Raw genomic sequence first — 25,228 nt, forward strand, 5'->3', positions numbered from 1 at the left:
ATAGAATGTCACTGAGCTACTTGCAATTCTACTGGAAACGTTTTGACGCAGTCTTGGTTATTTGTAGTGGTTCAAATAGGGCGTTATAAGAAAGTTTCCCAACGTGAATGAAAATGATCAAACAGTTGATTTTAAAATTTTGTCTTGAAATCATTCCAAAAATTAAAAAAAAAACGGTTTTGTCACATGTCCCATTTTATCACTCCAGCATTCACTAGTCTGGTGATAAAATCGGGATATTACCGTATTCTGGGATTTTTTGTTATGAAGTTGTATGAAGTTGTATGAAACGTCTCAATCAGTTTCTACAAAATTTATTTTTTTATATAAAGTGGAACAGAAAAGTAATAAAGGTTGTCGTTTATCGTCGAGAACCATTTATTAAAAATAAGAATTTGAGCTTATTAGGTTCTTACATTTTGTTATAAAAAAAACAAGTTCAGAAAGCAAGTTAAATTCAGTACCAAGAAAACAATAGAATGAAAAAAATAAGTAAGAACAATTCCAAAAAGAGAAAGCTTTGAAAATATTATAGCTGTTGAAAAAGTAGAAGGCTGTATCCTAGACACGACCGCCAATTGGACGTAGGTTACGTAAAGAATAAAATATTTATCTTGATATATTGAAAATGTTGTGGCGGTTGTGGTTTGCACTTTGAAGACAATTCTAGAACCAATTTATTTTCAATGATGCTCCACTAACAGAATCACTAACAGCAACAAAACTTAAATCTAGAGAAAAAAATCATGTTACTGCTACTGACGCCAACGTAAGGCACACGATCACTTGAGACGTCATCCATGCGAATAAATTTTTGAACCGTCTCTCTCCGACGAACGCTTGGGGAGCTGCTGTTGACGACAATTATGATTTGCACCTTGAGGAAATCTCGTTCTGAAAAGAACCGATTTGTTTTCAATAAACAGCTTCCCAATCAACATTAGACATTCCCAATTAACATCAACAGAATCAGGCTCTTGGAAGAAACTTTCAAATCAAACTATCAAACCTTTCTTTTCATAAAATTCTGGCAAGTCCGGAATGCGGAATGCACTGCTGTTCTACCTATTGCAACCGCTGCCTTTCCAGTGGAAGCTTTGCGCTGCTTATTATGAGCTTGGCTGTACCCGTTTACTGGTTCCATCAGAATGCGCAAAGTGAACGACCTTCACGAGACTACTACTGACGCCAACGTCACCCGGATAAAAAATATCATAAAAATATAATTAATTTTATTGCTACAATACCATATAAAAAAATAGTGGTACTATTGAACATAATGTAATTTTGATCATAGAATCACATTAGAATTCATGGTTTTGCACGATTAAATCAATGGTAAATGAGACTTTTACAAAAGAAAATGGGGGTTGTTATGTATCTTTACAATAAAAAATTTGAAAATTTTCCATACTAAATTCAGAGCAAAACAATTGATTTTACTGTTCTTCTACTGGCTGATTTCTATGGAGGAGACAATAAATAATAATGTTTTTCTAAAGTTTTTCTTTATTGTATTACCATAGATATACAATAGTACCAAAAATAAACTATATTAAAATATTGCAAAACAAATATAGCCTATTTAGACTACAAGTTTTATCACTTGATAAATAGTATCTTAATGTCAAACTTCACAGATCTAGCTTTTCATTACAATAAAGAATATAACGCTTCATATAGACACTCTTTATCAAGCAATAAACCTCGTAGTCTTAATAGGCTATAACAATGAAATTTGATGTTGCTTTATTCAATTAAACTCTATTGATATACATACTCATTTTTGTGAGATACAAAAATGTCTTATTCCTAATTATAGTTCTATAACTTGAATTTAATTTATTCAATTATAATTTAATTTTAATTTTTATTTTTATTTAATTTTGCTTAGATTTCAATTTGATTTCTTGTTTCACTCGAACTAAAGTTTATTGATTAACTTGAAATTCCTACGTTGTTTAATTTAATTTTAATTTTGAACTAAGTACAGACATGTGGTATTAAATGCTTCAAAATAATATCAAGCATGTTATTTATATCAAGTCAACTTTTTTAGGACAATAATTGGCATGGCATTCATTTCACGACATTTGTATGAATATGCCTACAAAAGCTTGAATTAAAAAAATATAAAAATCGATCTTATTTTGATTGTGGTTTTGTCTCACTTTTATACTTTTATGAAATGTAAAAAACGGGGTTTGAACAAATTTAAATTCAATTATTTTTTGTTAATATTTCCACTCGTGTTTTTAATTTGATATCAACTACGAGATAATAGTATTGAAACTTAAATGTAATTGAAGCATGAATTTATTTTTCGATACAAGTTGAACTCGTTTTTTTAAACTGGATATGAAATTGTTTGACTAGAAATGGTTTGAATATTTTTATTTTATGGATAGTTTTCCGGATTTTACTTCTTTTTTTGCTACTGGTAACATTACTGTGTGGGTATGGAAAAAGGGTAAGTTTCCTTCAGCGTGTAATGCTCCAGTAGTGTCTTATCACAGTACTATACTTTGACAGAATAATGAACACGCGTTCATTCCGTGTAGGTGTAATGACATTTCGCGTTGATCTGTCGATGCATCATCATGACTCTTGCTCTTTCGGTGATAGACCACCACACGAGCAGGACGTGGGCATCGAACAGCATCCGCTAGCTTTCAGCATTCACTAGTTAATTGGCGGGTGACTATTTCCGAACTCCACATTTGGCGATCCGTGCCAGGATTTATTGCCACCCAAGCAATAAAGCAAGTAAGTAAAAATTAAATCAGCCATTGCAATGGCATTGTGAGAAAAAAAAATGTTCGAACACAGATCCGATTTTTTTTTCCTGCGGTGGGAAAAATGGCTTACTAGATGTCGCCGAATTTAACGCGAAAAGATTGAAAAAGTGTTTTTTTCAAGAGTGGTGCGTGTGCGTGCATTTGTCAATCACGCGGTCAAAAATGATATTTTGAAGTGAAATTTAAAGAGCTGGATCCTGAATGTTACTAGAGGAGATTTTGTACACTGAATGCCACTAGATGGGACGTTTAGTGAGGAGATTCTTGATCCTGAATGCCACTAGACGGGACGTTTAGTGAGGAGATTTTGGACACTGAATGCCACTAGACGGGACGTTTAGTGAGGAGATTCTTGATCCTGAATGCCACTAGACGGGACGTTTAGTGAGGAGATTTTAGACACTGAATGCCACTAGACGGGACGTTTAGTGAGGAGATTTTGGACACTGAATGCCACTAGACGGGACGTTTAGTGAGGAGATTCTTGATCCTGAATGCCACTAGACGGGACGTTTAGTAAAGAGATTCTTGATACTGACTGCCACTAGACGAGACGTTTGGTGAGGAGATTTTTTGACACTGAATTCAACTAGACGGGATGTATAGTGAGGAGATTTTTTGATAATGAATGCCACTAGACGGGACGTTTAGTGAGAAGATTTTTTGATACTGAATGCCACTAGACGGGTCGTTTAGTGAGGAGATTTTATATTATTGGTGTTGAAATAACATGCCTCGGGTTAGGACTCCTATCGGCAGTGCGCAATGTGATTGTGTACCAGACGGGACGTCTGGTGGAATATTAATAGACGGAGATTGGAACTTATTTGATTTTTTTGTTTTGAAACGAGACAAGACGTTCGTTTGCCAAATTGAGTGAGGCTTAACGGGGTAAATTTGGTCGGCGCTTGCTTTGCCACAGGTTGATGTATGACTCCTGTGATGGTGATTTCAATCATGCGGATGCTCATTGAGAGAATAGTATGCGAACAAGGAACAATTGAAAGTATACGCCAGAGAAGAGTTGCCTTATGATGTGGATAAATTCTTGTGTAACATAACTTTTGTAAATTGCGATCATTTAAATGACAAGCTTAATCGTCGTTTTAAATAAGAATGAGAAATTTTTGTCTAACTAAAAACGCAACACTGGCATGCAGTGGCCAAAACAATGGTTTGTAGGTTTCACTTCAATTTCGCCTCCAATTATTCTGGAAATATGTATGGTGCTTGGCTGGATTTATCTGGAATGAAATTGAATCCGTGTTTTTAATTTTTTATATGGTATTTTTGCTGTAGACTCCTGATGAATGAAAGGGGTGTAGCAAGATCAGTATTTAGATAGTTAAGTGTTTTGGGAGGAGATTGAGGAAGCGCAAGGTTTATAACAAAAGAGTTGTAGATCAAATAGAGATCCCTTGTAGCTGCTATAAAATGCGTTTGAACCGAATCTTCTCGCGAGCTCCATAGTGCTGATGGCAGAGTGTACCTATTTGTTGAATATTTTTTAAAAATTAGTTGTTTTTTGAAAAAAAAAAAAGGATGATAATAATATGGGGTCTCCAGTTAGCCTTGCGAGCTAAGGCGTAGGATTGTCTGAGATGACATGTCCGATTCTCGGTCCAGTCTAGGAAATTTTCGGATGAGAAACAATCAAACATTCTCATCTCCCTTGGCATAGAATATTCATTGTATTTGAAACACAAGATACATACTCATACAATGGCGGGCATAGGAGAGCTTTAAATAATAACTGAGGAAATGCTAATAGAATACGTTGTTGAAAGCAGGTCAAGTTTCAGTTGGAATGTAGAGCCATAGGAGAATAAAAAGAAGAAGAAGAAGAAGAAGAAGAAGGATAACTATATCTTTGACCTTAAGAAGGCTCCGTTTCCATTTTCGGCTGATGTAGATGTGGTCGATTTGATTTTCTGTAAAGCCGTCACTGGAGACCCACGTGACCTTGTGAACCGGTCGATGAGAGAAGTGCGATTCCCCAATCACCATGTCATCGTTACCAGAATTCGACAGCTCTGCGTTTTCGCTCATTTCTCCGAGACCATGACCCTTCGGAATTCTACCTACGACGGCTTTGAGTTGGCTGTAGAATTTCTTTTTTGTCTTGCAGATCGGCAGTATCGGTTGGCGCATAACATTGGATTATAGTAAGGTTTCGGATCCGTGTTCTAAATCTGGCAACGATTATCCTTTCACTTATAGGTTTCCTTTTCATGAGCGCAGATTGTGTCTGGGTGCTTAGTAGCGTGTTCATCTAGTAAACTAGAGTATAGCAGAACTTGTCCCAACGGCTTTCTTTGTTCTCCAAAGTTTGGCCAACGGACTTCACTCAGTCAAGCTTCATGCGGCGTGCCCTATTGGCAAGTCGTGCCAATTTAACCTGCTGGGCTAGGGTTTAAACGTTTTATGTTCTTATTCGTGTCCGTTCGCGCTAAGAGTCGTTGCCGTTAAATCAGTCCGTATTGTTTCAATATTGGGTTCTCGAACAAATTGATGTTTCGGGAACAAGCCCAAGGTTCCCTACCCACCGGGATGGGGCTGGCATAGCTTCCGGGGAATAGCATTTCATACTCAGTCGCAGGATGCCAACAGAAGCTGTTGGAGCCGCACCTCCTTGGTGAACAGACGCTCGATCAGCCGGGTCAAATTTGTTTAAAGTCCCACCCAACACCAGGACTAGGCTAGTGCGCTTTAAGCTGCACACGGGCGCTTTGATAGGGCCTGCTTGTGGACACATGCAGCTTTTATAGAAGTTCAACAGAGCCCACTGTCGAACCCTATCACATCCTAGGCAGACCCCACAGGACGCACCCTCTCACTCTAGCTGATGTCAAAAAGATAACAGTGCCCAGACTACACTACCAGCTAACTACGCAACCCTCAGCTGGCGGCCAATTGTCATCGAAAGACCCGCGGAAGCGTAAGTATTGGAACTTGTGAGGACCAAAGCTATGTTGGGCGCTCCTTCCCGGATGTCAACTCACTATTTCGGATGACAGTTGCTAGTTGAAAAAAATGGATAATGTTTTTCTTCCAGTTTATACTTTGACAGACATTTTATTCCTGTACCATGATTACATTTTTTTTCTATATGCGTTTTGACAGTTGGCGCTGTACGTATAACGTTGAATCCACATTGTTCGTGCCTGGTATTACTAATCATTTATGTTTCGTGAGTGAACATATACACACATCATCAACGACAAATGGACATTTGCTAAGTCCGACCAGCGGAATCGATAGGGTTATAGCATCTTTGTTTGGTCTTTGAGTATCATACAAAAAGTTCGACTTTTAGGATGAAATTGTAATCTTTCGGTACAGCATTGTTATTGAAACGCAAAAACAAACTGAGAACATATTTTATTGACATTCTCCTTTAAAATTCTCAAGATAAATTTCTTAGATACACTTTAAGTTAATATGACATGAAAAGTTAAAATTGTATCATGTCTGGAAATAGTTGCTTTAGCATGCTCTGCTGTTTCAACTCCTAGAATTCGAGTTCTTTTTTCTATTTTTTATGACAGAAGAAGGGGAATGTGTGGGTATGGAAAAAGGGTAAGTTTCCTTCAGCGTGTAATGCTCCAGTAGTGTCTTATCACAGTACTATACTTTGACAGAATAATGAACACGCGTTCATTCCGTGTAGGTGTAATGACATTTCGCGTTGATCTGTCGATGCATCATCATGACTCTTGCTCTTTCGGTGATAGACCACCACACGAGCAGGACGTGGGCATCGAACAGCATCCGCTAGCTTTCAGCATTCACTAGTTAATTGGCGGATGACTATTTCCGAACTCCACAATTACAATTTTCTATTACTTTTTATCATTTTGTTTGTGGAAGATTGGATGTTCTGTTTTTTTAATATAAACTTTTGAATAGAAAATTATTTAGAGCTTTTTAAGATTATTCAGTATTTTATTAAGGTTTTATAAAAATAAAACCCTAATAAAAACTGAATCACAACTAAAACATAATTTATATGATTTCAAATCAAACTCTTTTCGGTTAGTCATTCTAAAAATGGCAGTAATTTTTTTTGTTAATTTGTTTGGAACATGCTAATTACAATCCTCTACCTGTACCTTATTGCTTAGATGCCACGGGCACATTTTTCCTTGTTGTTTGTTTAATAAAGACATACACCGCGCGAAAGCCTGGTTTGGAAGATTGAAAAGCATTACTATATTGGGACTAGACAAACGGTACGAACTACTTACATCACTGTCGGTTTTATTTTGAATTATGTTGATACATATCGAATGGCATTGCACTTGGTCCAATCCCGGAACGGATAGCAGCACATAACGGGAATCGGTATGAAAACGATTTGTGATTAATCGACTTACTTCAGCATCTGAAATGTAAATGTTGTGAACAAAAGAAATCGTAGTCCAAACGACCGTAACTCTTACCGTTGCGAATATTATATATTCGGATTAGTGCAGGGACACACATAAATGGTAATGGATCCGGCAGAGACTTCCAGGGGAGCCTTGGACCACCATCATTGGCGTTTGGACGATTTTCTGCAACATAGAAAATGATGAGTGAGTTGTAGTTTCGGAACTTTTCAAGCGTTCATAGTATAAAGTTACGGATGGTATTCCGAGATTCAATTGTGGATTTAGAGCGGTAAGACGTTGTGCTGAATTCTTCATATGTTACTTGGATATACGCCACTTACGCTTCCGGATGTTAACATTTCGCACAACCGTTTCAACCGAGTTTGAAGAGGGACCACGATCAAGTCGAGCACCACACCGAAGAAACCGCGATCGACTTGGGCGCATCTATTATTTACAACGAGCGCAACTTTCAACAACTTTTTAACTTAAGTTTAAGCTTTTACCCACCATAGTTTCATCACAACTTAAATTTTTACAAAATCTTTATTTGGAACACAAACATAAACAAAACCAAACTGTCAATGTTTAGCACAAGCACACTCTAAACAAAAACCACGTAAAATAGAAAATAAAAACAAAAATCAGCAAGTTTTTTTCAATTGCATTTATATGTTTCACGGGTGTTTTAAAATGAACAATAAATAGTATTTATTAATATTTAATAATTGTTTTTTGTTCTAACAATGGATTCTATTGTAGTTGAATTGTTCAAAAATGTTGTTTCGTCGACAGAATAATTTTTTCAATAATTATATTATTTCGTCTTCAAACATTATTTTCTTTTCGACAAAATTGAATAATTTTTTTTGTGAGATTCTACTTTTGATGCACAATGAAACACAAAATTGTACAATAAAAATATAATAGAATGTATAACTAACTTGTTAATCAATTGTTATTATAATGTTAGTACAATAAAAGACTTTTCCTATCGAAGAAATTCGTCAATATATTTACAATGGATTGTACTGTTTACCATTCAATCTATTTTATTTTAAAAGATTAAACCATACAAGGTACTGTAAATTTTTATCCGGGCAGTCACTCTATAATTTCTAGACTTCATCCATGCGAATACATTTTTGCACCGTCTGTCCGTCTCTCTTCGACGTGCCTTTGCGCTGCTACCAAAGGAGAATTTCTGCCGTCGCCAAGCGATTATGATTTGCACTGTGAAAAAAAAAGTTACGGCTCAACTGTGTAAAATGATGGTTCTGAAAAGAACCCATTTGATTTTAAAAATACTTTTTTTTTCCAATCACAAGCAGCAATAAAACCAGAATAAGAATCTAGATAAAATTTCACTTTATTGCTACTGACGCCAGCGTCTGCCACTCGACGATTTACAGCTGTAATGCGATAGACGCCATACATGCGAATAAATTTTCGCAGCATCCCTCTCTGACGAGTGCTTACGCTGCTCCCGATGCTACCCGGTAAAAATCGTTTACTCATTAATGGGTACTTTTTCTCTGCTATCTCTTTCTCTCTGCTGAAAAATTCATCCATTTTGGAAGAATAAGTGGATTTACTCATTTAAATGAGTAGATCCACTTATTCTCCCAAAATGGGTAAATTTTTCAGCAGAGAGACAGAGATAGCAAAGAAAAAGTACCCATTAATGAGTAAACGTGTTTCTCCGTGTACGCGATTACGATTTTCACTTGGGCATTGACCCTGGGGTGGCATTGTGCATCTCGATTCGAACGTAATTCTATCGAGTCGAACATGTTTGGCATTACGGGTTTCGATTCGATCTCGAAAACGACTCATCGTTCGAGTATGCTCGAGGAGGTATTAGAATAACGAGATGTTTTGGCATTATGGAAACTCGATAGCACACTGAAAAACGACTCAAGTCGAATGAAAAACACTCGTCACCTTTATAGCTTTCGAATGTTGTTCGAGATTTCTTTCTTGCTGAAAGTTTTTAATTATATTTGTTATTATTTCTCTACGAAAAGAGAATAAATGTTTTATTATTGTCTCTTGAGGAAAAGAATGTCATTAGTATACCTACTTTTATAGTTTCAAGACAATATGCAATCTCTAATCATCCCGAAATCCGCGTAAAAACGACTTCAACTAAAATCGTTTTTTTTTTAGTTTTCACGTATTTTTTGACGATTTCGATAAATCGCGTGAAAAATCTACCAGCAAAATCTGCTTAAAAACGTGTATATTCCAAAATCTACGTAAAACAGATGAGATAATTAAAAAAAACGCGCATGAGATGACCCAAGTGCATCTAACTGAAACACATGGAAACATCAAAGTAATTTATTATCGAATCCTTCTTCAGCTTTAAATTATTTGGCTCAAAATTGGATCTGTGGCATAAACTCGAATAAACATAAAACTAATGTAACAATATTTTAATTTACAAAACATATCGTATCGGCAAATTGTTTAATCGGTTGCAACTACTCAATAAATAATATTGCTTTTTATAGTCATTGAGCACGATTTGCTTGTTTATCAAATAACTGCCAATTCATGCCCCGAAAGATTCCTTTTCAACAGTCAACATGCTACACGCAGATGAAATTACTCTTATTCTCTTTGTTTACTCACATTTGCCATGCGCTGAAGGTTGTCTCTACAGCGGGCGGGATACTAAACACGGAGACAGCTATCTCTTATTCTCTCTGTTTACATTTCGTTTGACAGAACATACTCGATTGAGCTAGTACAGCACCATTCGAAATCTTGTACTGCGACTGAATGAAGTCGAACGAAATACATAATGCCGCATTTTTTTCGAAACGAATCCAAAAACTAACGAATCGAGTGATTCGATTCGAGATGCACAATGTCACCCCTGGTTTTGCACGGAAGCACCAGCATCGAACGAACGAAAATCGAAGCCAGTGGGCAGATGCCAATGCTAGCGACTGCCGAAGGGGTGCAGCTTCGGTCTCCATTGCAATCGGATACTGGGAAGCCAAGGACCGGTTTTCATGACAGAATCGGTAAAACTGCCGGAATGAAGTACCAATAACCAAACATCATGGTACCGAAAGCCGGCGGTGGAAAGGGAGAGAAACATGAGTGGCGACGATGGGCTCAGGAAAACATCGTCAAGTCAAGGGTGACAAGCAACCGAAGGGGAAGGGTCGTTTGGCCGAAACACATTCGGCCGAAAGCCATTTGACCGAATGTCACTAAGCCGAACAAACCATTAAGCCGAAACCCATCTGGCCCCAAACCCAAAAGTCATTTGACCGACCGGTCATTTGGCCGAATACGACATTCTGCCGAATAGGTTATTCGGCCAAACAGATCATTTGCCTGAATAGGTCATTTGACCGAACATATCATTTGACCGAGCAAGACATTTGGTCGATTAGGTCATTTGAGACGTCTCACTTCTTACTACTTATTTCCCACTTCTCACTGTGAAAAGTGAGTAGTGCGAAATAAGAAACGAGACGTTTAGACTCACTTCTCACAGAGAGAAATTATGAGTGAGAAGCAAGACGTCTCAATTCTCACTTCCAATTTCTCACTTCTCACTGTAAAAAGTTGAGTAGTAAGACGTACCACTTCTCACTGTCAAAAGTAGTAGTGCGAAGTGAGAAATAGGACGTCTTACTTTTTACAGTGATCAGTGAGTAGTGAGACATCTCACTCCACACTACTCATTTTTCACTTCTCACTGTGAAATGTGAGTTGTGAAATGTCTCACTTCTCACTTCGCAATACTCACTTTTCACAGTGAGAAGTGAGATGTCTCACTTCTCACTCCTCATTTCTCATTTCTCACTGTGAAAAGTGAGTAGTGTGAAGAGAGTAGTGAGACGTCTCACTAATCACTTCGCGCTTCTCACTTTTTACAGTGAAAAGTGAGAATTAAGACATCTCACTTCTAACTCCTCATTTCTCACTTTTCACTGTGAAAAAGAGAAGTGAGTAGTGAGACGTCCCTTCTCACTTTGCACTACTCTCTTTTCACAGTGAGAAGTGGGAAATAAGTAGTGACGTCTGACATTTCACACCTCATTTTTCACTCTTCGAGTGACCTATTCAGCCAAATGTCCTGTTCGACCAAATGATCTGTTCGGCTATATGACCCTTTCGGCCAAATGACGTAATCCTGTGCTTCAATAACAGGACAGGGTCAGTAATGGCGCCGGCTACGTCCTTACGGTCATCTGGGAAGAAATGTAAATGTAACATGTGTTGGTATAGAGACCGACGAATCCTCTGTATCTTTGCGGTTGTTACGAGAAGAAGGATTAGGATTCACATTGATAAGAAAACATTGTGTTAAAATGTTGTTAAAATTAACATACATCAATTACAAGAGAAGTATTTTCATAAAAGTGTTTATCAGAAGAAAACACCTAATGTACATCACAAAGTGGAAATTCTCGAAAATAAGGAGATAGCCAAGAGTTCTTTTTTAATTTTTTGATGAAATTTGTTAGTAGCGGTCAGAATCACGACTACACGGCGAATCAGGTTCGGCGTCTATTTACTAGAGTTGAATTCACACAACCAAGCTTAGGAAAGAAGGGAACAGCAGGTGGGGTGTTCGTTGGGGACCATAGATGGTACATTCGTAGAAATAGAATGAGAATGAGGTAGCATACGTAACAACACGGCTACAGGGCGTCCAATCTTCTATCCCTGTGCATTTCGATGCTGCTACTTCTGCTGGGCATTTACTGGAGCAGCAGAGCTGGCAACTGGAGGGACGCCACGGCTTGTACTTTGAATCAGGCGGCTTTTCAGGGTTTTGTCGTTTGACCCGGGGATTCCGCAGGAAAACGTCCCACGTTCTCGTATACGGGGTTGTACCATATTCGATATTAGGCATTAGAGATCGGGGACGAGCCAACAGGTCCTCCCTAGGCTCTCACCTCCTGAGCTGCTGATACAACTCACTCGTCACGTGTGAACCGACGATAATTTACGGGGTCGTCGGACAGTCGGACACCAGCACGGGGCTCGCCAACCTTTCCTTACCAATGTTCTGGGCAACTCGACAGCGGTTCCCGGGTTCCTTTTAACTGTTCAGACAGCTGAGATTGTTCCTTCCGCCGGTACCTTCCGCGCCAATGGTACAGGCTTGATGAACATCCGAAGCTTCACACTCCACGTGGTTAACTTCCGCCGCCAACGTTCATTCGAATTTCTGTACTCGTCTGCAACGTTTCATCAGGCCACCTGGCCAATCTTTCACCATTTTTCGGGACTTGTGGATTCTTTCAAAGGAAGCACAACTTTTACTTTGGCTCCGTAACGTCCGTCCAACTTTGATGATCAATTTCAACTACTCTTTTCCTTTTTGTTCTCTTTCCTCCCCTCTCGTCCCTCTCACTCTCCATTGAATCCGGAATCAGTCTTGCCACTTTTGCAGAGTGCAAATCTCTTTTTGGTAGCACAGTGAAAGCATTGTTCTACGAGGGGTACATCAGCTATTCACTTCCAGTTGTTCTATAGCCTCGGGGTCTTCCTTGGCCGTGTGGAAGATGCGCGACTAAAAAGCAAATCTATGTGACGGAATGGATTTTTTTTTGACTCCACGGGGCGTAAAAGTATCATCGTGTTAGCCTCACAATTTAGGAATGCAAAATGGTAACTTGGCTCAGAAACTTCGCAGTTAATAACAGTTAAGCTGCGAAGCGGCAATGTCCCAGTGGGGGATGTAATGCCAATAAGAAGAAGAAGAATTAGTTCTATAGTTTCTTTGTCTGGGCACAGTTATCAAATGTTAATTGTAGAGGATGTCCGTTCAGCCATGGACAGGAATCAATGTGATTGTACAATCGTGTGAAGTTATCTTCATCCATTTCAATGTTGAATTTTCTATTGTAATAATCTCCGTCAATAAATCACATACACTGACATATCAGGCTATGTTAGTCATAATTATAGGATGTAAATGTGAAAATTAATTTGTTTTATTCACGGTAGACATCAATACAGATTGCATAAAAACAAAACATACAAACATAACTTTGAAGTGCTAATATATAATTCATTTCAAGGGCATGGCTGAATTCCAGTAGGAGCGTAAGTCCATGAAACAGAAGAGCTGAATACATTACAGTAATTATAAACATTGTCTTGACAAAACTAATGTATGTGTGGTTCGCCGAAATACAAAAATGAATCATACGAAAAGGGGTGGGACGTTGCCAATTTCAGTTTGAGAACCCCTATCCAATGTTATTTTCAATTCCGCATTTTCGTCGTGATTCGAAGGTGATGAGTCATAAAGTACACCAGCTCCAAGTGAACGAGAATAAGGACGTAGCTTCACCCAAAACAGACTTTTCAGGGCCACAGACGCGCTCACAGGAGAGAGTGGTTTTCGTATCACGCACGCAGAATATAATAATTTCTAAATAAAATTCCTCATCACTGCTACCTACTGACTCTAATATCAGCCACTCGATGAGCGCTTTCACTGCTACCAACTCAATCTGCTGTCTGCTGCCAACTGGTTTTTATTTGCACTTTAATGAAAATTTTACGGTTCTACTTTTTCTCGTGTGAATTGGTGGATCTGAAAAGAATCGTTTTTCAATCCACGATGCGCCTTTCCAATCATTCATAGCAACTAAACATTAATCCGAAACTTCCGTAAAAAAATCACTTGGCAGCTGTTGCTGCCTGACAGTCACGAGTCACCACTGTTTAGTAAACATTTTCAGTAGCCCTAGGAAAGCAACTGACGCAATCATAAAATTCTGGTCCGGAAAAAATCGATTTTCTTTTCCCATTGCGATGCACATACGGGATTGATTGGTTTACCGATTTTAAACAGTACCTGGCGAAATTCAATTTTTTAATAGATTTTTAATTAAATCCATTATTTTTAATAGTTGGTAAACTTCTTAAAGAGTTCGTCTATCGATTGATACTAACATCTTCAAAATCTGTTGAAAAATGGCTGTGATATTGGCCCATCGGTAAACGTCCAAATTTGAATCTGCAGAATGACCCTCTATCAGAGTTTGCAGAAATCGCTCTCAATTGATAACGAACAACGATAAAAGTAAAGCAAAAACTGTTCCGAATCATAACAAGCCACTATAAATAATGTAACAAACTTGTATACAAGTGCGAAAAAAACAGAATCGGATAGACAGCCCCCATAGAGAAGTGATGATTCTCGCTTTGTTCACGCTGATTTTGTGTTAGTGATCGCACAGCTTTGTAAAACAAGTTGAAATGCGTCATCAGAACCAGTGCTCCCCGCGTTTGGAGCTTTTAAAAAAGATATCATGATGTATAGCCTCCCGAATCAGTACTTTATCATCACAGCGTGTGATACGCATATACGAATGTATACAGAGATGATAAGTGAGAGACTTTTCCATTCTCTTTTGGATTCAATTCTTGCCCCCTACCTTCCAGAAGGACATAATCCTACGTCAAAACGCCCTATTTCCGAAATACAGGAAAATCGAAATTAATTCAGCCCATTTTAATAAGTTTTTAGTTTTTTATTTTAGTAATTCATTAAGAATCCTCATGAAGTTCGAAGCACATGTTGTTTTTTTTTCTTTATACCATTAAATATTGAAATTCGATTGACTTTCTTTAAGCCCGGGAACGTCAAGACACGCAGATGCAAATACTTTATTGCATTATAGGTACATTACCATTTTCCATCTTAATAGAACAAGAATCATCTCACAGACTCATCAATTTCCGACGTATGTATGATATCTGTTCCTATTATTCTTTGATGTACGACGCATTACCCTTCTGCATTTTCACCCATCCATCTTCATTTCCACCAATTTCTGTCACCTGCTCCAGACTGTCGTTCGGGAACAAACGAACGCCACCTGAGCTTTATGCCGTACCCAACTCAACTGAACGGCAAGAAATAGTGCTCCGAAATTGATTTCCTGACGGCAAGCGTGCCGTGCAGTGCTTTGCCAACTGGAGAGCGCCAGATCCCGTAGGTATCGAGGTAGTGACTATTTCGATCCCTCATCCCCCGCTCACTTATCCAGGCAACGAACCATATATCTTGTTGCACCCACGTCGTTCTTCAAGTTCGCATCAAAAAGAAGCTGTACCCTTCCTCCCCATCTTCGACAACAGTTCGTCGTCCGGTAGGGAGGGGGCGGAAGTAAGCAAGTGAAGGCAACAAAGAAAAACTCTCGGAAATATATTTCACAATACTAAGTCGACTGATGAAAATTTATATGCACTCATAAAATAAATCGCCGAGAATTTGAAGGCAATCTAAACTCCGGGCGAAGATGGATCCCCCGGCAGCAGGCGACATAACAGAGAAAGTTTTCTCTTTTCGTTCCTATTTTCGACACAATTCGCTTGATTTAGAAATATGGAATCACCTCGAATGGTTGCTCCCGGATTGTTTGTTAGGCGGAAGTGGAAAGGCAACAGTTGGAAGGTAGGACATGATGCTCAATTAACAAGCATGATTTGTATAGAGAAATCCTGGCACTCGAATCAGTGGTTCTTGAGTTTAAGATGAATGTTCTTCTACTTACCGATTGGACTTCTTGATCCACTTTTTAGAGTGCGTGTTTTCATGGCGAAATGCACCAAACATAGCTTGTAAAAAAAACTTTCACTATGATCGTGTCCATCGAATAAATTGAATAAACTGTGATAAATTGGGACTTTATTTTCATTCTATTTATCGATCGTCATGGGGGTCATGCGGTAAAATTACGAAGCTACAAAACAAGACCTTGCTTGACGTGGCTTAGTTCGATTCTCGGTCCGATTTAGTGAATTTTCAGTTTGAAAATATTTCCTCGACTTCCCTTATCATTAAGGTATCGTCGTGTGAACTTCATGATATACCAATCTTCTCTCCGAAATTAATTCGGAAACTGTTCAAAAAGACCAATGTTGTAAATAAGGGATTAATTTGCTTCTATTGAAGCCATAGAATATCGACTAATAGTATAACCATTTCAAATTAACTTTTGAAAACTTTGTAAACATTTTAATAAAAAAAATTTGCTGACAGACAAGACTATGGTGGCAGTCAGGAAGGAGCATTTCGAAGATTTATTGAACGGTGTTTTAGGGAGCAGGATGTACATTGTACATAGTCGGCGACGGTCAAGCTGCTTAGGCTAAATGATAACAAAATTCCAATCATTTAGTTTAAGTTACTGCAACTGGCGCTCTAACTCCGTTATTAGTTGAATTCTAATAACGAACCACCAGGCAAAGTTGTAGAAAAACCTTCGCACTAGAAGTCCACCATACAACATGATTTGAAATTAAGCTTCTGGAATGTGTTATTGACAAACTACTAAATGATCGAACGCAAATTACTGAATGATCGTTAACATCCTAGAATATAGGTATATATAAGTAAATGATATAAGTTTGTACAGACGTTGGGAGAGACAATGCCAAGAAATTTACGTCAATCCGTGCTCCTTAGTGTTGCTTCTTCTTGGGGTGAGACAAGGTATAAGACTTGCTCTGGCTAATAAGCCTATAGGTTTAAGCTTCTCTCGCTCTCTGAAACGAGAAAGAAAAAAAGAAAAAAAAGTAGAAGGTTGTGTCCGAGACACGACCGCTAATTGGACGTAGGATTACGTGAAGTGTAAAAGATTTTATTTTGAAATTTTGAATATGGTCCCTGGCGTTGATATTGCGGTATTGCGGACTGCGCCCTTGTTATGTTGGCAGTGCCCATACATTTAAAGGTATTGTTTAATCCTTCCGATACCCGCAGCCGCATGATTTTCATGGGCATATACAAAATATGCTCCGGTTTTGCGCCCCGTCGATCCCGCACCTCGCTAGTAGCCATCATGAACGCTGTCACATGGAAGAAAGTTCGGTTCGGAAGTCCTGACTTCCGAATTCTAAGTTGGTGCTACACCGACAATATCGGGGAAAGACAGCTCCTCAGCAAACATCATAGATAATGGAAAGCGGTTTCTGATTTTGTGCCGGTGCAAGTTCCAGACACTTGTCTTCATTCCACATGAGTGTATGTTGTTGTCCAATCATCATTTCTACCTCGTTCATCTCGTCGACGACTTTAAGGAATACTGCCATACGTTCCTCCGAGAAATACGTCTGCTCTGTTTGTCCGATCGCAGCCAAGTTTTCTTCATTGAAAACAATTCCATTCCGCCTGTAGAGCGGTGTTGTAACCAGATAGCTCAGCCATGCTTTAACGGTACCTTTCTTCACGTAGCCGGACAAGTAACTTGATTTGTGTATAAAGTGTTTCTTGATGCACACGTTGATAGCATAGTCGTCATCCAGTTGGCGGGGAAGTTCGCCTACCATCTGGGCTACGTCGACTGGAATGTTGATAATTTCGCCGATAACTGCCAAACTACCTGTTGCATGTTAATGAAAATAGATTAGGAAAATCATATATTTATTTGTTGTAATACATTTTTAAGTTAAAATAACTTTTCCACAAACCTGCAGTATGCCGCAAACGACAAAACTGCATGAAATTGATTCTGGGAGACACCAAACTTGTGGTAAGTGGGTCCAGCGGAGACAAATTGGACGGAAACTTGGGATATGTAAGGCCCCTCGATTGCGACAATGTGGGGATTGATCCGCGGTTCAGGCTTGTTCGACACGTAGCACACGCCGAAAATCCTTCCACCGTTTCGAAATAATTTGTCGCCAGTAACACGGCAGCATTTGAGTTGGAGATTGGTTTCAAATCATTTCTGAACCAGATTCCAGCACACACATCACATGCGCAACCGAAATCGTTTTCCACGAATGGTTTCTGGAACTCCCGATCAGCCCGATCGAAATTGGGTTTGTCTTGTGTTAAAAGCGAAGAAAATATGTTCGTCACCACGCTCATCATCGACATCTGCTCTTGCGGACTGTATCACAACATTTTCACCGGCGTCAGAATCTTCATGATCAGAGTTAACGACTGTATCAGCACGGATTAAGTTGAATTCTATTGGAGGAATTTGAAACACGTGAACATTAATCCTTATTGACAGACAGATATACATAATTGATAGATGCATTCGCATTTAAAATGACTGTACCAAGTACAATAAGACATGTAAAAACATAAAAGATTAAATGAAAAATTATGGTAAAGCGCACTATGAACAACAATAGCATAATAGTATAAAATTCAAGTAGCATGTGTTTAGGATATGTTTATACAAAACACACTATCTCAGCTCAAACTTCTCCCATGTAATATGATGGTTATGATAATAACCAATTTGTTTTTCACAATACGCCTATCTAATCACAAGCAGCAACACAGCTTATGATTTGCACTTTGAAAAATATTTGTCTCGGCTCAATCTTCTCTCGTGTAAAATTATGATTCTGAAAAGAACCCATTTGTTTTCAGTAATGCACCTTCCCAATCACAAGTAGCGACAAAACCGAGCAGAATCTAGAGAAAATTTCATTTCATTGCTACTGACCCCAATGTCAGCCACTCGATAAGTTACCGCTAAAACGCTATAGACACCATCCATGCGAATCAATTTTCGCAGCTTCCCCTCCGAAGAGCGCTTGCGCTGCTGCCGACGACAAGCGATAATAATTTGCACTTTGAAGAAGTAAAAGAAGAAGAAGAAGAGTCCCTGGTTATGTACGAAAGCACTGGCATCGAACGAAAGAAAGGCGGAGCAAGCAACCCAACAAACATTCACTAGTTGAACTAACATCAGTGTGATGATTTAATTCATTCCAGTTCGAGACAGCAACACGTACGGACGTGTTTTTTTTTTTTTGCTCGCGCATTTTTTCCTAAGTGTTTTTTCTCGTTCTTTCGCTGTTTACGTTTTCGCTTGTCGCGTTGGCGTTATTTTCTCCCGGACCCGTCATGGGAGACTCGGTGGCCGATTCGGTCGCTGGAAAAGTGCCTAAGCGCACTGCTCTTGGAGGCGCGGGTAACCCCTCCAAGCAGCTTTTGCAGAGCAACGTGTTCTCGCCGTTGCCGCTTGATGACGCCGGCAATCCGCCGAAAAAGAGGAAGAAGCAGCAATCGCAGCTGCCGCAGGTGCAACCGGAGCGGAAGGAGAAGTGCCCGCCCGTGTTTGTGAAGGGCGATCCGCCGGATTTACGCCCAAAATTCGCCAGCTGATAGCTAAGGGGCTGAAATGTACTTTTCGGCTCTGCAGCGAGGGCGTGAAAGTGATGCCGGCCAACAGGGACCATCATCAATCCGTCGTGGAGTTCCTCGAGGTCCACAAGTATGAGTACTACACTCATGACCACCCCGGCACGAAGCCGCTCAAGGCTTTGCTGCGAGGACTTCACGACATGAAGGAGGAAGAGCTCCAAGCAGAGCTTGAAAGTTGCGGACTGAAGCCAGTAGCCGTCCACAAGATCGCTCGTCACGACAAGGCGAGGAAATATCGCGACCAGCTTTACCTGATCCATCTGGAGCACGGCTCCACTACCTGGAAGGACCTGAAGCTGGTTGGCGTTATAAATTACACCGTCGTTGACTGGGAGCGATATCGGCCAGTGCACCGCGATGTCACGCAATGCACCAACTGCTTCAATTTCGGGCACGGCACCAGAAACTGCCGCATGAAGCTGCGCTGCAACAAGTGTGGCGAACCCCATCCGACTGACGAGTGCGACAAAATGGAGGTGGCCGATCCCAAGTGCGCCAACTGTGGCGACAAACATCAGGCCACCACAAAGGGCTGCCCAAAGCGAGCCGAGTTCCTGGAAATCCGGAAGAAGGCTTCCACCAGGACCATTCCGAAGAAGAACCGTGTTCCTGTAATCAACGAGGTGAACTTTCCAGCCATCCCGGCTCCCCGTCGTGTGATTCCAATACTCCCACCGCTACAGCCGCACAAGCGACTGGCAGCGGCAGCTGCATCGGTCCAAGCTCCAGCATCGTCGGCACCATCCACCAGCGAATGGCCCCGCTTCCTCCTCCTGGGTTCCGTCGGCAGTCGGAGAACGAAGCCGTCCCACCGGAAGAATCTGCCCCGCTGTACACTCCGGAGCAACTGATGCCGATCTTCGCGCAGCTCGCCACTCGACTGCGCGGCTGCAAAACCCGATTCGACCAGGTCTTCACACTTGGCATGTTCATCATTGAAAATGGCTGCTAGGGTGGGCCTGGTCAACTGGAACGCGTGCTCGCTAAAGAGCAAAACAATCGAGCTGAAGGATTTCCTTGAGGAGAAGGAAATAGACGTGGCGTTCATTACCGAAACGCACCTAAAACCGGAGGTGAACATTAACATCCGGACTTCCGCATCGTGCGACTCGACCGGCCGACCAGGGAGGTGGTGTGGCCATCGCTCTTCGCTACAACATCAACTGTCGTCTGCTTCCAAGCTTCCAGCTCAATGTCATCGAGGCCATCGGTGTCGAAATCACCACTTCGGTCGGCACAATCGCGCTCATCGCGGCGTACTGTCCAACGCAGGCCAAAGCCGGCGATGGATCATCGGCTGCCCTTCGGAGGGACATCGTCAAGCTGACGCGGAGGCAAGGCCAGTATATCATTGCCGGCGACTTGAATGCCAAACATCAAGCCTGGGGCAACAGTCGCGGCAATCGAAACGGCACCATCTGGAGCAACGACATGGAGGAAGGCCACTACACGATACTGAACCCGGATTCCCCCACTCGGCTGAGTCGGTCCGGTGCCCATGCAACGCTCGACCTCTACGTAACAAACCTGAGTGACCACGTCTCGCAGCCGGTTGTATACCAGGAGCTCAGTTCGGATCACTATCCGGTGGTGGCGGAACTGGGCTCCTCGGTCAATCGGCACCAGCAGTTACGGCGGAACTACCACCGAGTGAACTGGCAGCGTTTCCAGCAGTGCGTCGATAACACCGTCGACTACGAGGTGCGTCCGGAGACGCCGGAAAGTATCGACCGCCAGCTGTGCGCTATCGAGGAGGCGATCACGGCGGCCCGAGAGCAACACGTACCGACGGCTCGGCAGGTAAGCAACTCCTTAAACATCGATACACTCACCAAAGATTTGATTCGATTGCGGAATGTCACTCGCAGGCAGTTTCAGCGTACTGGACTGCCTGAGCTTAAACACGCTACAATCGAATCACAAAAAATATCAAGGCCAGAATGGTGGACCTCAGAAATAACGACTTCTCGAATAAGATCCGCACTCTCCCAGATTATGCTAAGCCGTTCTGGAAAATGACCAAAATTCTAAAATCCAAGCCTCGGCCCATTCCACCTTTGATCCCACTAGACAATAATGGCTCTAAGGATCGCTTGATAACTCCTGTAGAGAAGGTCGCTGAAATAGGTCGTCACTTCGTCAGCTCACACAATCTTGGGCAGAACATCGTCAGTCCACACGAAGCAGCCGTCAACGAGCATGCTAACAACATCCATTTGATTCCCAACGACTTCTCGGAGGAGTTGGAGATCTCAACTGACGAATTGACGGCCTATATCAAATCGTCGAAGAACATGAAGGCCCCAGGCTTCGACAGCATCCTGAATCTCGAGCTCAAACACATGAGTGCTCCGTTCTTTGAGCACCTCTCGCTGATCTTTAATCAGTGTCTCCGGCTTAGCTACTTCCCATCGTCCTGGAAGTCAGCGAAAGTCATCCCCATCCGGAAGCCTGGGAAGGATCCTTCCTCTCCCAAAAGTTATCGACCCATCAGCCTTCTCTCAGGGTTATCCAAGCTATTCGAAAAGCTATTCATCATCGGTTACTTGAGTCTGCCGAAAATCTCAACATCTTGCTCGAGGAACAGTTTGGTTTCCGACGCGGTCGGTCAACTGTACACCAACTGACCCGAGTTACCAACGTCCTCAGACGGAACAAGTTTGTCTCGAAAACATCCGCCATGGCCTTACTCGATGTCGAGAAGGCATTTGACAATGTATGGCATGATGGCCTGGTGTACAAACTACAACGCTACAATCTTCCCAGCTACCTGGTGAAAATCATCAACAATTACCTGTCGGCAAGGACATTCCGGGTCTCAATCAGCGGAGCGAGTTCCAATGCGCACAACATCGTCGCAGGCGTCCCCAGGGCAGTATCCTCGGCCCCTGCTTTTCAATCTGTTCACCTCCGACATGCCAGAACCTCCAGAAGGCGGCATTCTGTCTCTGTTCGCAGATGACACATCCATCGTCTACAACGGTAGAGTGATCAGAGCGCTAGTGGCAAAACTCCAACGAGGCCTGGATGCCCTGACAGAGTACCTCACCAGCTGGAAGATCTGTATCAACGCGGCGAAGACCCAGGTCATCATTTTCCCCACTCCAAATCCCTAAACTTGTTCCGCCTGGGGACTGTAAAATCATCCTCAATGGCACGACTGTGGAATGGGCCAATGAGGCCGGCTACCTGGCTTGACCCTCGACAGCAAGCTTATTTTCAGGCAACAGGTTGACAAAACGGTGACAAAGTGTAACGTCTTGTTGAAACTACTGTACCCTTTGATCAACCGCCGGTCGTCATTGTCCCTGAAAAATAAACTTGCTGTCTACAAGCAAATCATCCTCCCTGTGATCGAATATGGCATGCCGGTCTGGGAGAGCTGCGCTAAAACCCACCACCTCAAACTTCAACGGGTCCAAAACAAATTCCTGAGGATGATCCTCAACACCCTCCCAGGACAAGAACATCCGAGGTCCACCGTCTGGCCGGAATAAAAACCTTACATGAACGCTTTGGTGAGTGTAAAGAAAAGTTTAGGGTCCGTTGCTTGCATTCGGATCAGGCTCCAATTAGGGCGCTAGTTCCAATCTAGGTTATCAAATTTTTATTGTAAATATTAGTGTACATAGTGGTTAGGTTATCAAATTTTAAAAACACACTAGCGCCTCCTAAAGGCCGTCATGATACATTATATTTTAAAAATTAAGTAATAGCATAATAATAATAATAATAACAATAATTGAAATTGAAGTTGGAGGGCCATGCCGGCCGATCACTGTACATGTATAAAATGATTGTAGAACAAAAAAAGATTTAAATAAAGAAGAATTTTACTACTACTACTTTACTACTGATGATTTAATTCAGCGCTGTGTTGAATAATGTCTGTACTATTTCTTATCAAAACTTCTGTTCAAGCTTTGTTCACACAATTTTGGCGAAGTTATACAACTACAACATCTCATTTTGAAAAACAACTTTATTAACTGATTCGTTAAACCTTTTATAAGCATTTTACTAAGCCTCAATTCAGCTACATGTGAATTCTTCGAAAATAATAACGCATAGAAGGTAACATCAGTAAGATCTCCAATGAACGTATTTTGAAGCAATTGCGATTTCCATATATGTAATCATTTTAAAATTTTCCTAAATCGGGTCTCGAACTGCTGTCATTTGATCATCCGCCGGTAACGTTGTCATCCGCGCCATCCTTGATTTGTGAGATATGGCTCACTCAGTGCATAACATAAATAATCTTATTGCTGAATATGAATCATAATTGGACTTTTATTCAATAAGTCGATCTGTCAAACTACAGTTTGTTAATAACTGTACAAAATTTTTATTTCAACTATTGTTCAGCCAGTCATAACCATCGCACACTAGGAAAAATACGTAAAAATAATGTCGATAAACGATAAAATAAAATCCGTCCCTAATGCTATTTATGGATTTATGAAAATAAAATCAATGTATATTCGGCCTTCCTCAGAATCTCTTGATAATCGGTTGCGATATGATTGTCAAATGCTAAGATTATTCCAATTTCGCAGCAATAAAGATCAACATCCATGCGATAATATTGGGATTCCACACATTAAAGATTCAATAATTTTCCGATGTTATTCAACGGCGTTATGCCCGGCTTTTAGTAAATTTAGTTCCGCATGAATGCATGATTTTTTTTATTGCTCCAGCAGTTTCGTTCGTTATAATCTCCGACAGTTTAATAAATCATGAAAATAAAAAGCATGTCTTGAAAATAAATCATTATTTTTCTAAAAATTAAAAGATCTAGAATCCAGATTTTCTCTCAAACTGAAAAAGCATGTTTTTTCCCACTGTGCGATAGATCAGATAAATGTGAAATTCAATGGTTAAGAAGGACAAAGGTAAAGAAGGATGTCTAATGCCTGCTTATTAACTTACTATTCAAATTCAATTCGACCACCCTTTCAGAGCATCACATCATAGTCGAACAGAGAACTTTAAAAATCATTAGTTTAGTACATTGTTAAACTTCCCCAATGTGCTGAAATGTGATAAAACGAAAACGTAAGTTCGACTTCAAATAAAGGTAGTAAACAAATAAAAAGGCCATGTCGAATATTAGTTAGATTAAATACTGAAATGAAATCTGTCTAGCAAATTATTCAGCATCCATTTTATTCAGCTACAAAGATCACAAATAAACAATAATTCAACCTAGATGCTTATTTGTAGCTTGTCGTTGTTTGTTGGGAAGCCGATGCCAAGCGATTATAATTTGCACTTTGAAGAGTAAAAGAAGAAGAAGAAGAAGAAGGAGAAGAGATGCCCTGGCTATGTACGAAAGTACTGGCATCGAACGAAATAAAGGCGGAGCAAGCAAGCCGATGCCAATGATACGGCTCCCAAAGGGGCGGGGCTTCGGACTCCATCCAAACGTATTCTGACAAGCCGAAGTCTGGTTTTCTCGGAAAATCGTCAGCATTCCAGTTCGAGACAGCAACACGTACGGACGTGTTTTTTGCTCGCGCATTTTTTCGAAGTGTTTTTTCTCGTTCTTTCGCTGTTTACGTTTTCGCCTGTCGCGTTGGCGTTATTTTCTCCCGGACCCGTCATGGGAGACTCGGTGGCCGATTCGGTCGCTGGAAAAGTGCCTAAGCGCACTGCTCTTGGAGGCGCGGGTAACCCCTCCAAGCAGCTTTTGCAGAGCAACGTGTTTTCGCCGTTGCCGCTTGATGACGCCGGCAATCCGCCGAAAAGAGAAAGAAGCAGCAATCGCAGCTACCGCAGGTGCAACCGGAGTGGAAGGAGAAGTGCCCGCCCGTTTTTGTGAAGGGCGATCCGCCGGATTTACGCCCAAAAATTCGCCAGCTGATCGCTAAGGGGCTGAAATGTAC

The 25,228-nt window shown here is 40.9% G+C and overlaps 2 protein-coding genes across 3 annotated transcripts in view; one reads left to right on the plus strand and one right to left on the minus strand.

Annotated features, from left to right (window-relative positions):
• Positions 1–25,228, plus strand: part of LOC134222164 (cytotoxic granule associated RNA binding protein TIA1) — a 900,771-nt gene that overhangs the window by 186,280 nt on the left and 689,263 nt on the right. The window lies entirely within an intron of this gene.
• LOC134208127 (uncharacterized) lies at positions 6,633–7,745 on the minus strand. Its single transcript, XM_062684200.1, has 5 exons — positions 7,682–7,745; positions 7,513–7,618; positions 7,241–7,354; positions 7,046–7,182; positions 6,633–6,982 (listed from the first exon to the last, which is right to left on the minus strand). Exons 1-5 carry the CDS (start codon positions 7,682–7,684, stop codon positions 6,887–6,889), a joined length of 456 nt encoding a protein of 151 aa, XP_062540184.1. The 5' UTR covers positions 7,685–7,745; the 3' UTR covers positions 6,633–6,886.

Source organism: Armigeres subalbatus, chromosome 1, assembly GCF_024139115.2.
Source record: "Armigeres subalbatus isolate Guangzhou_Male chromosome 1, GZ_Asu_2, whole genome shotgun sequence".
NCBI classification, from domain to species: Eukaryota; Metazoa; Arthropoda; class Insecta; order Diptera; family Culicidae; genus Armigeres; species Armigeres subalbatus.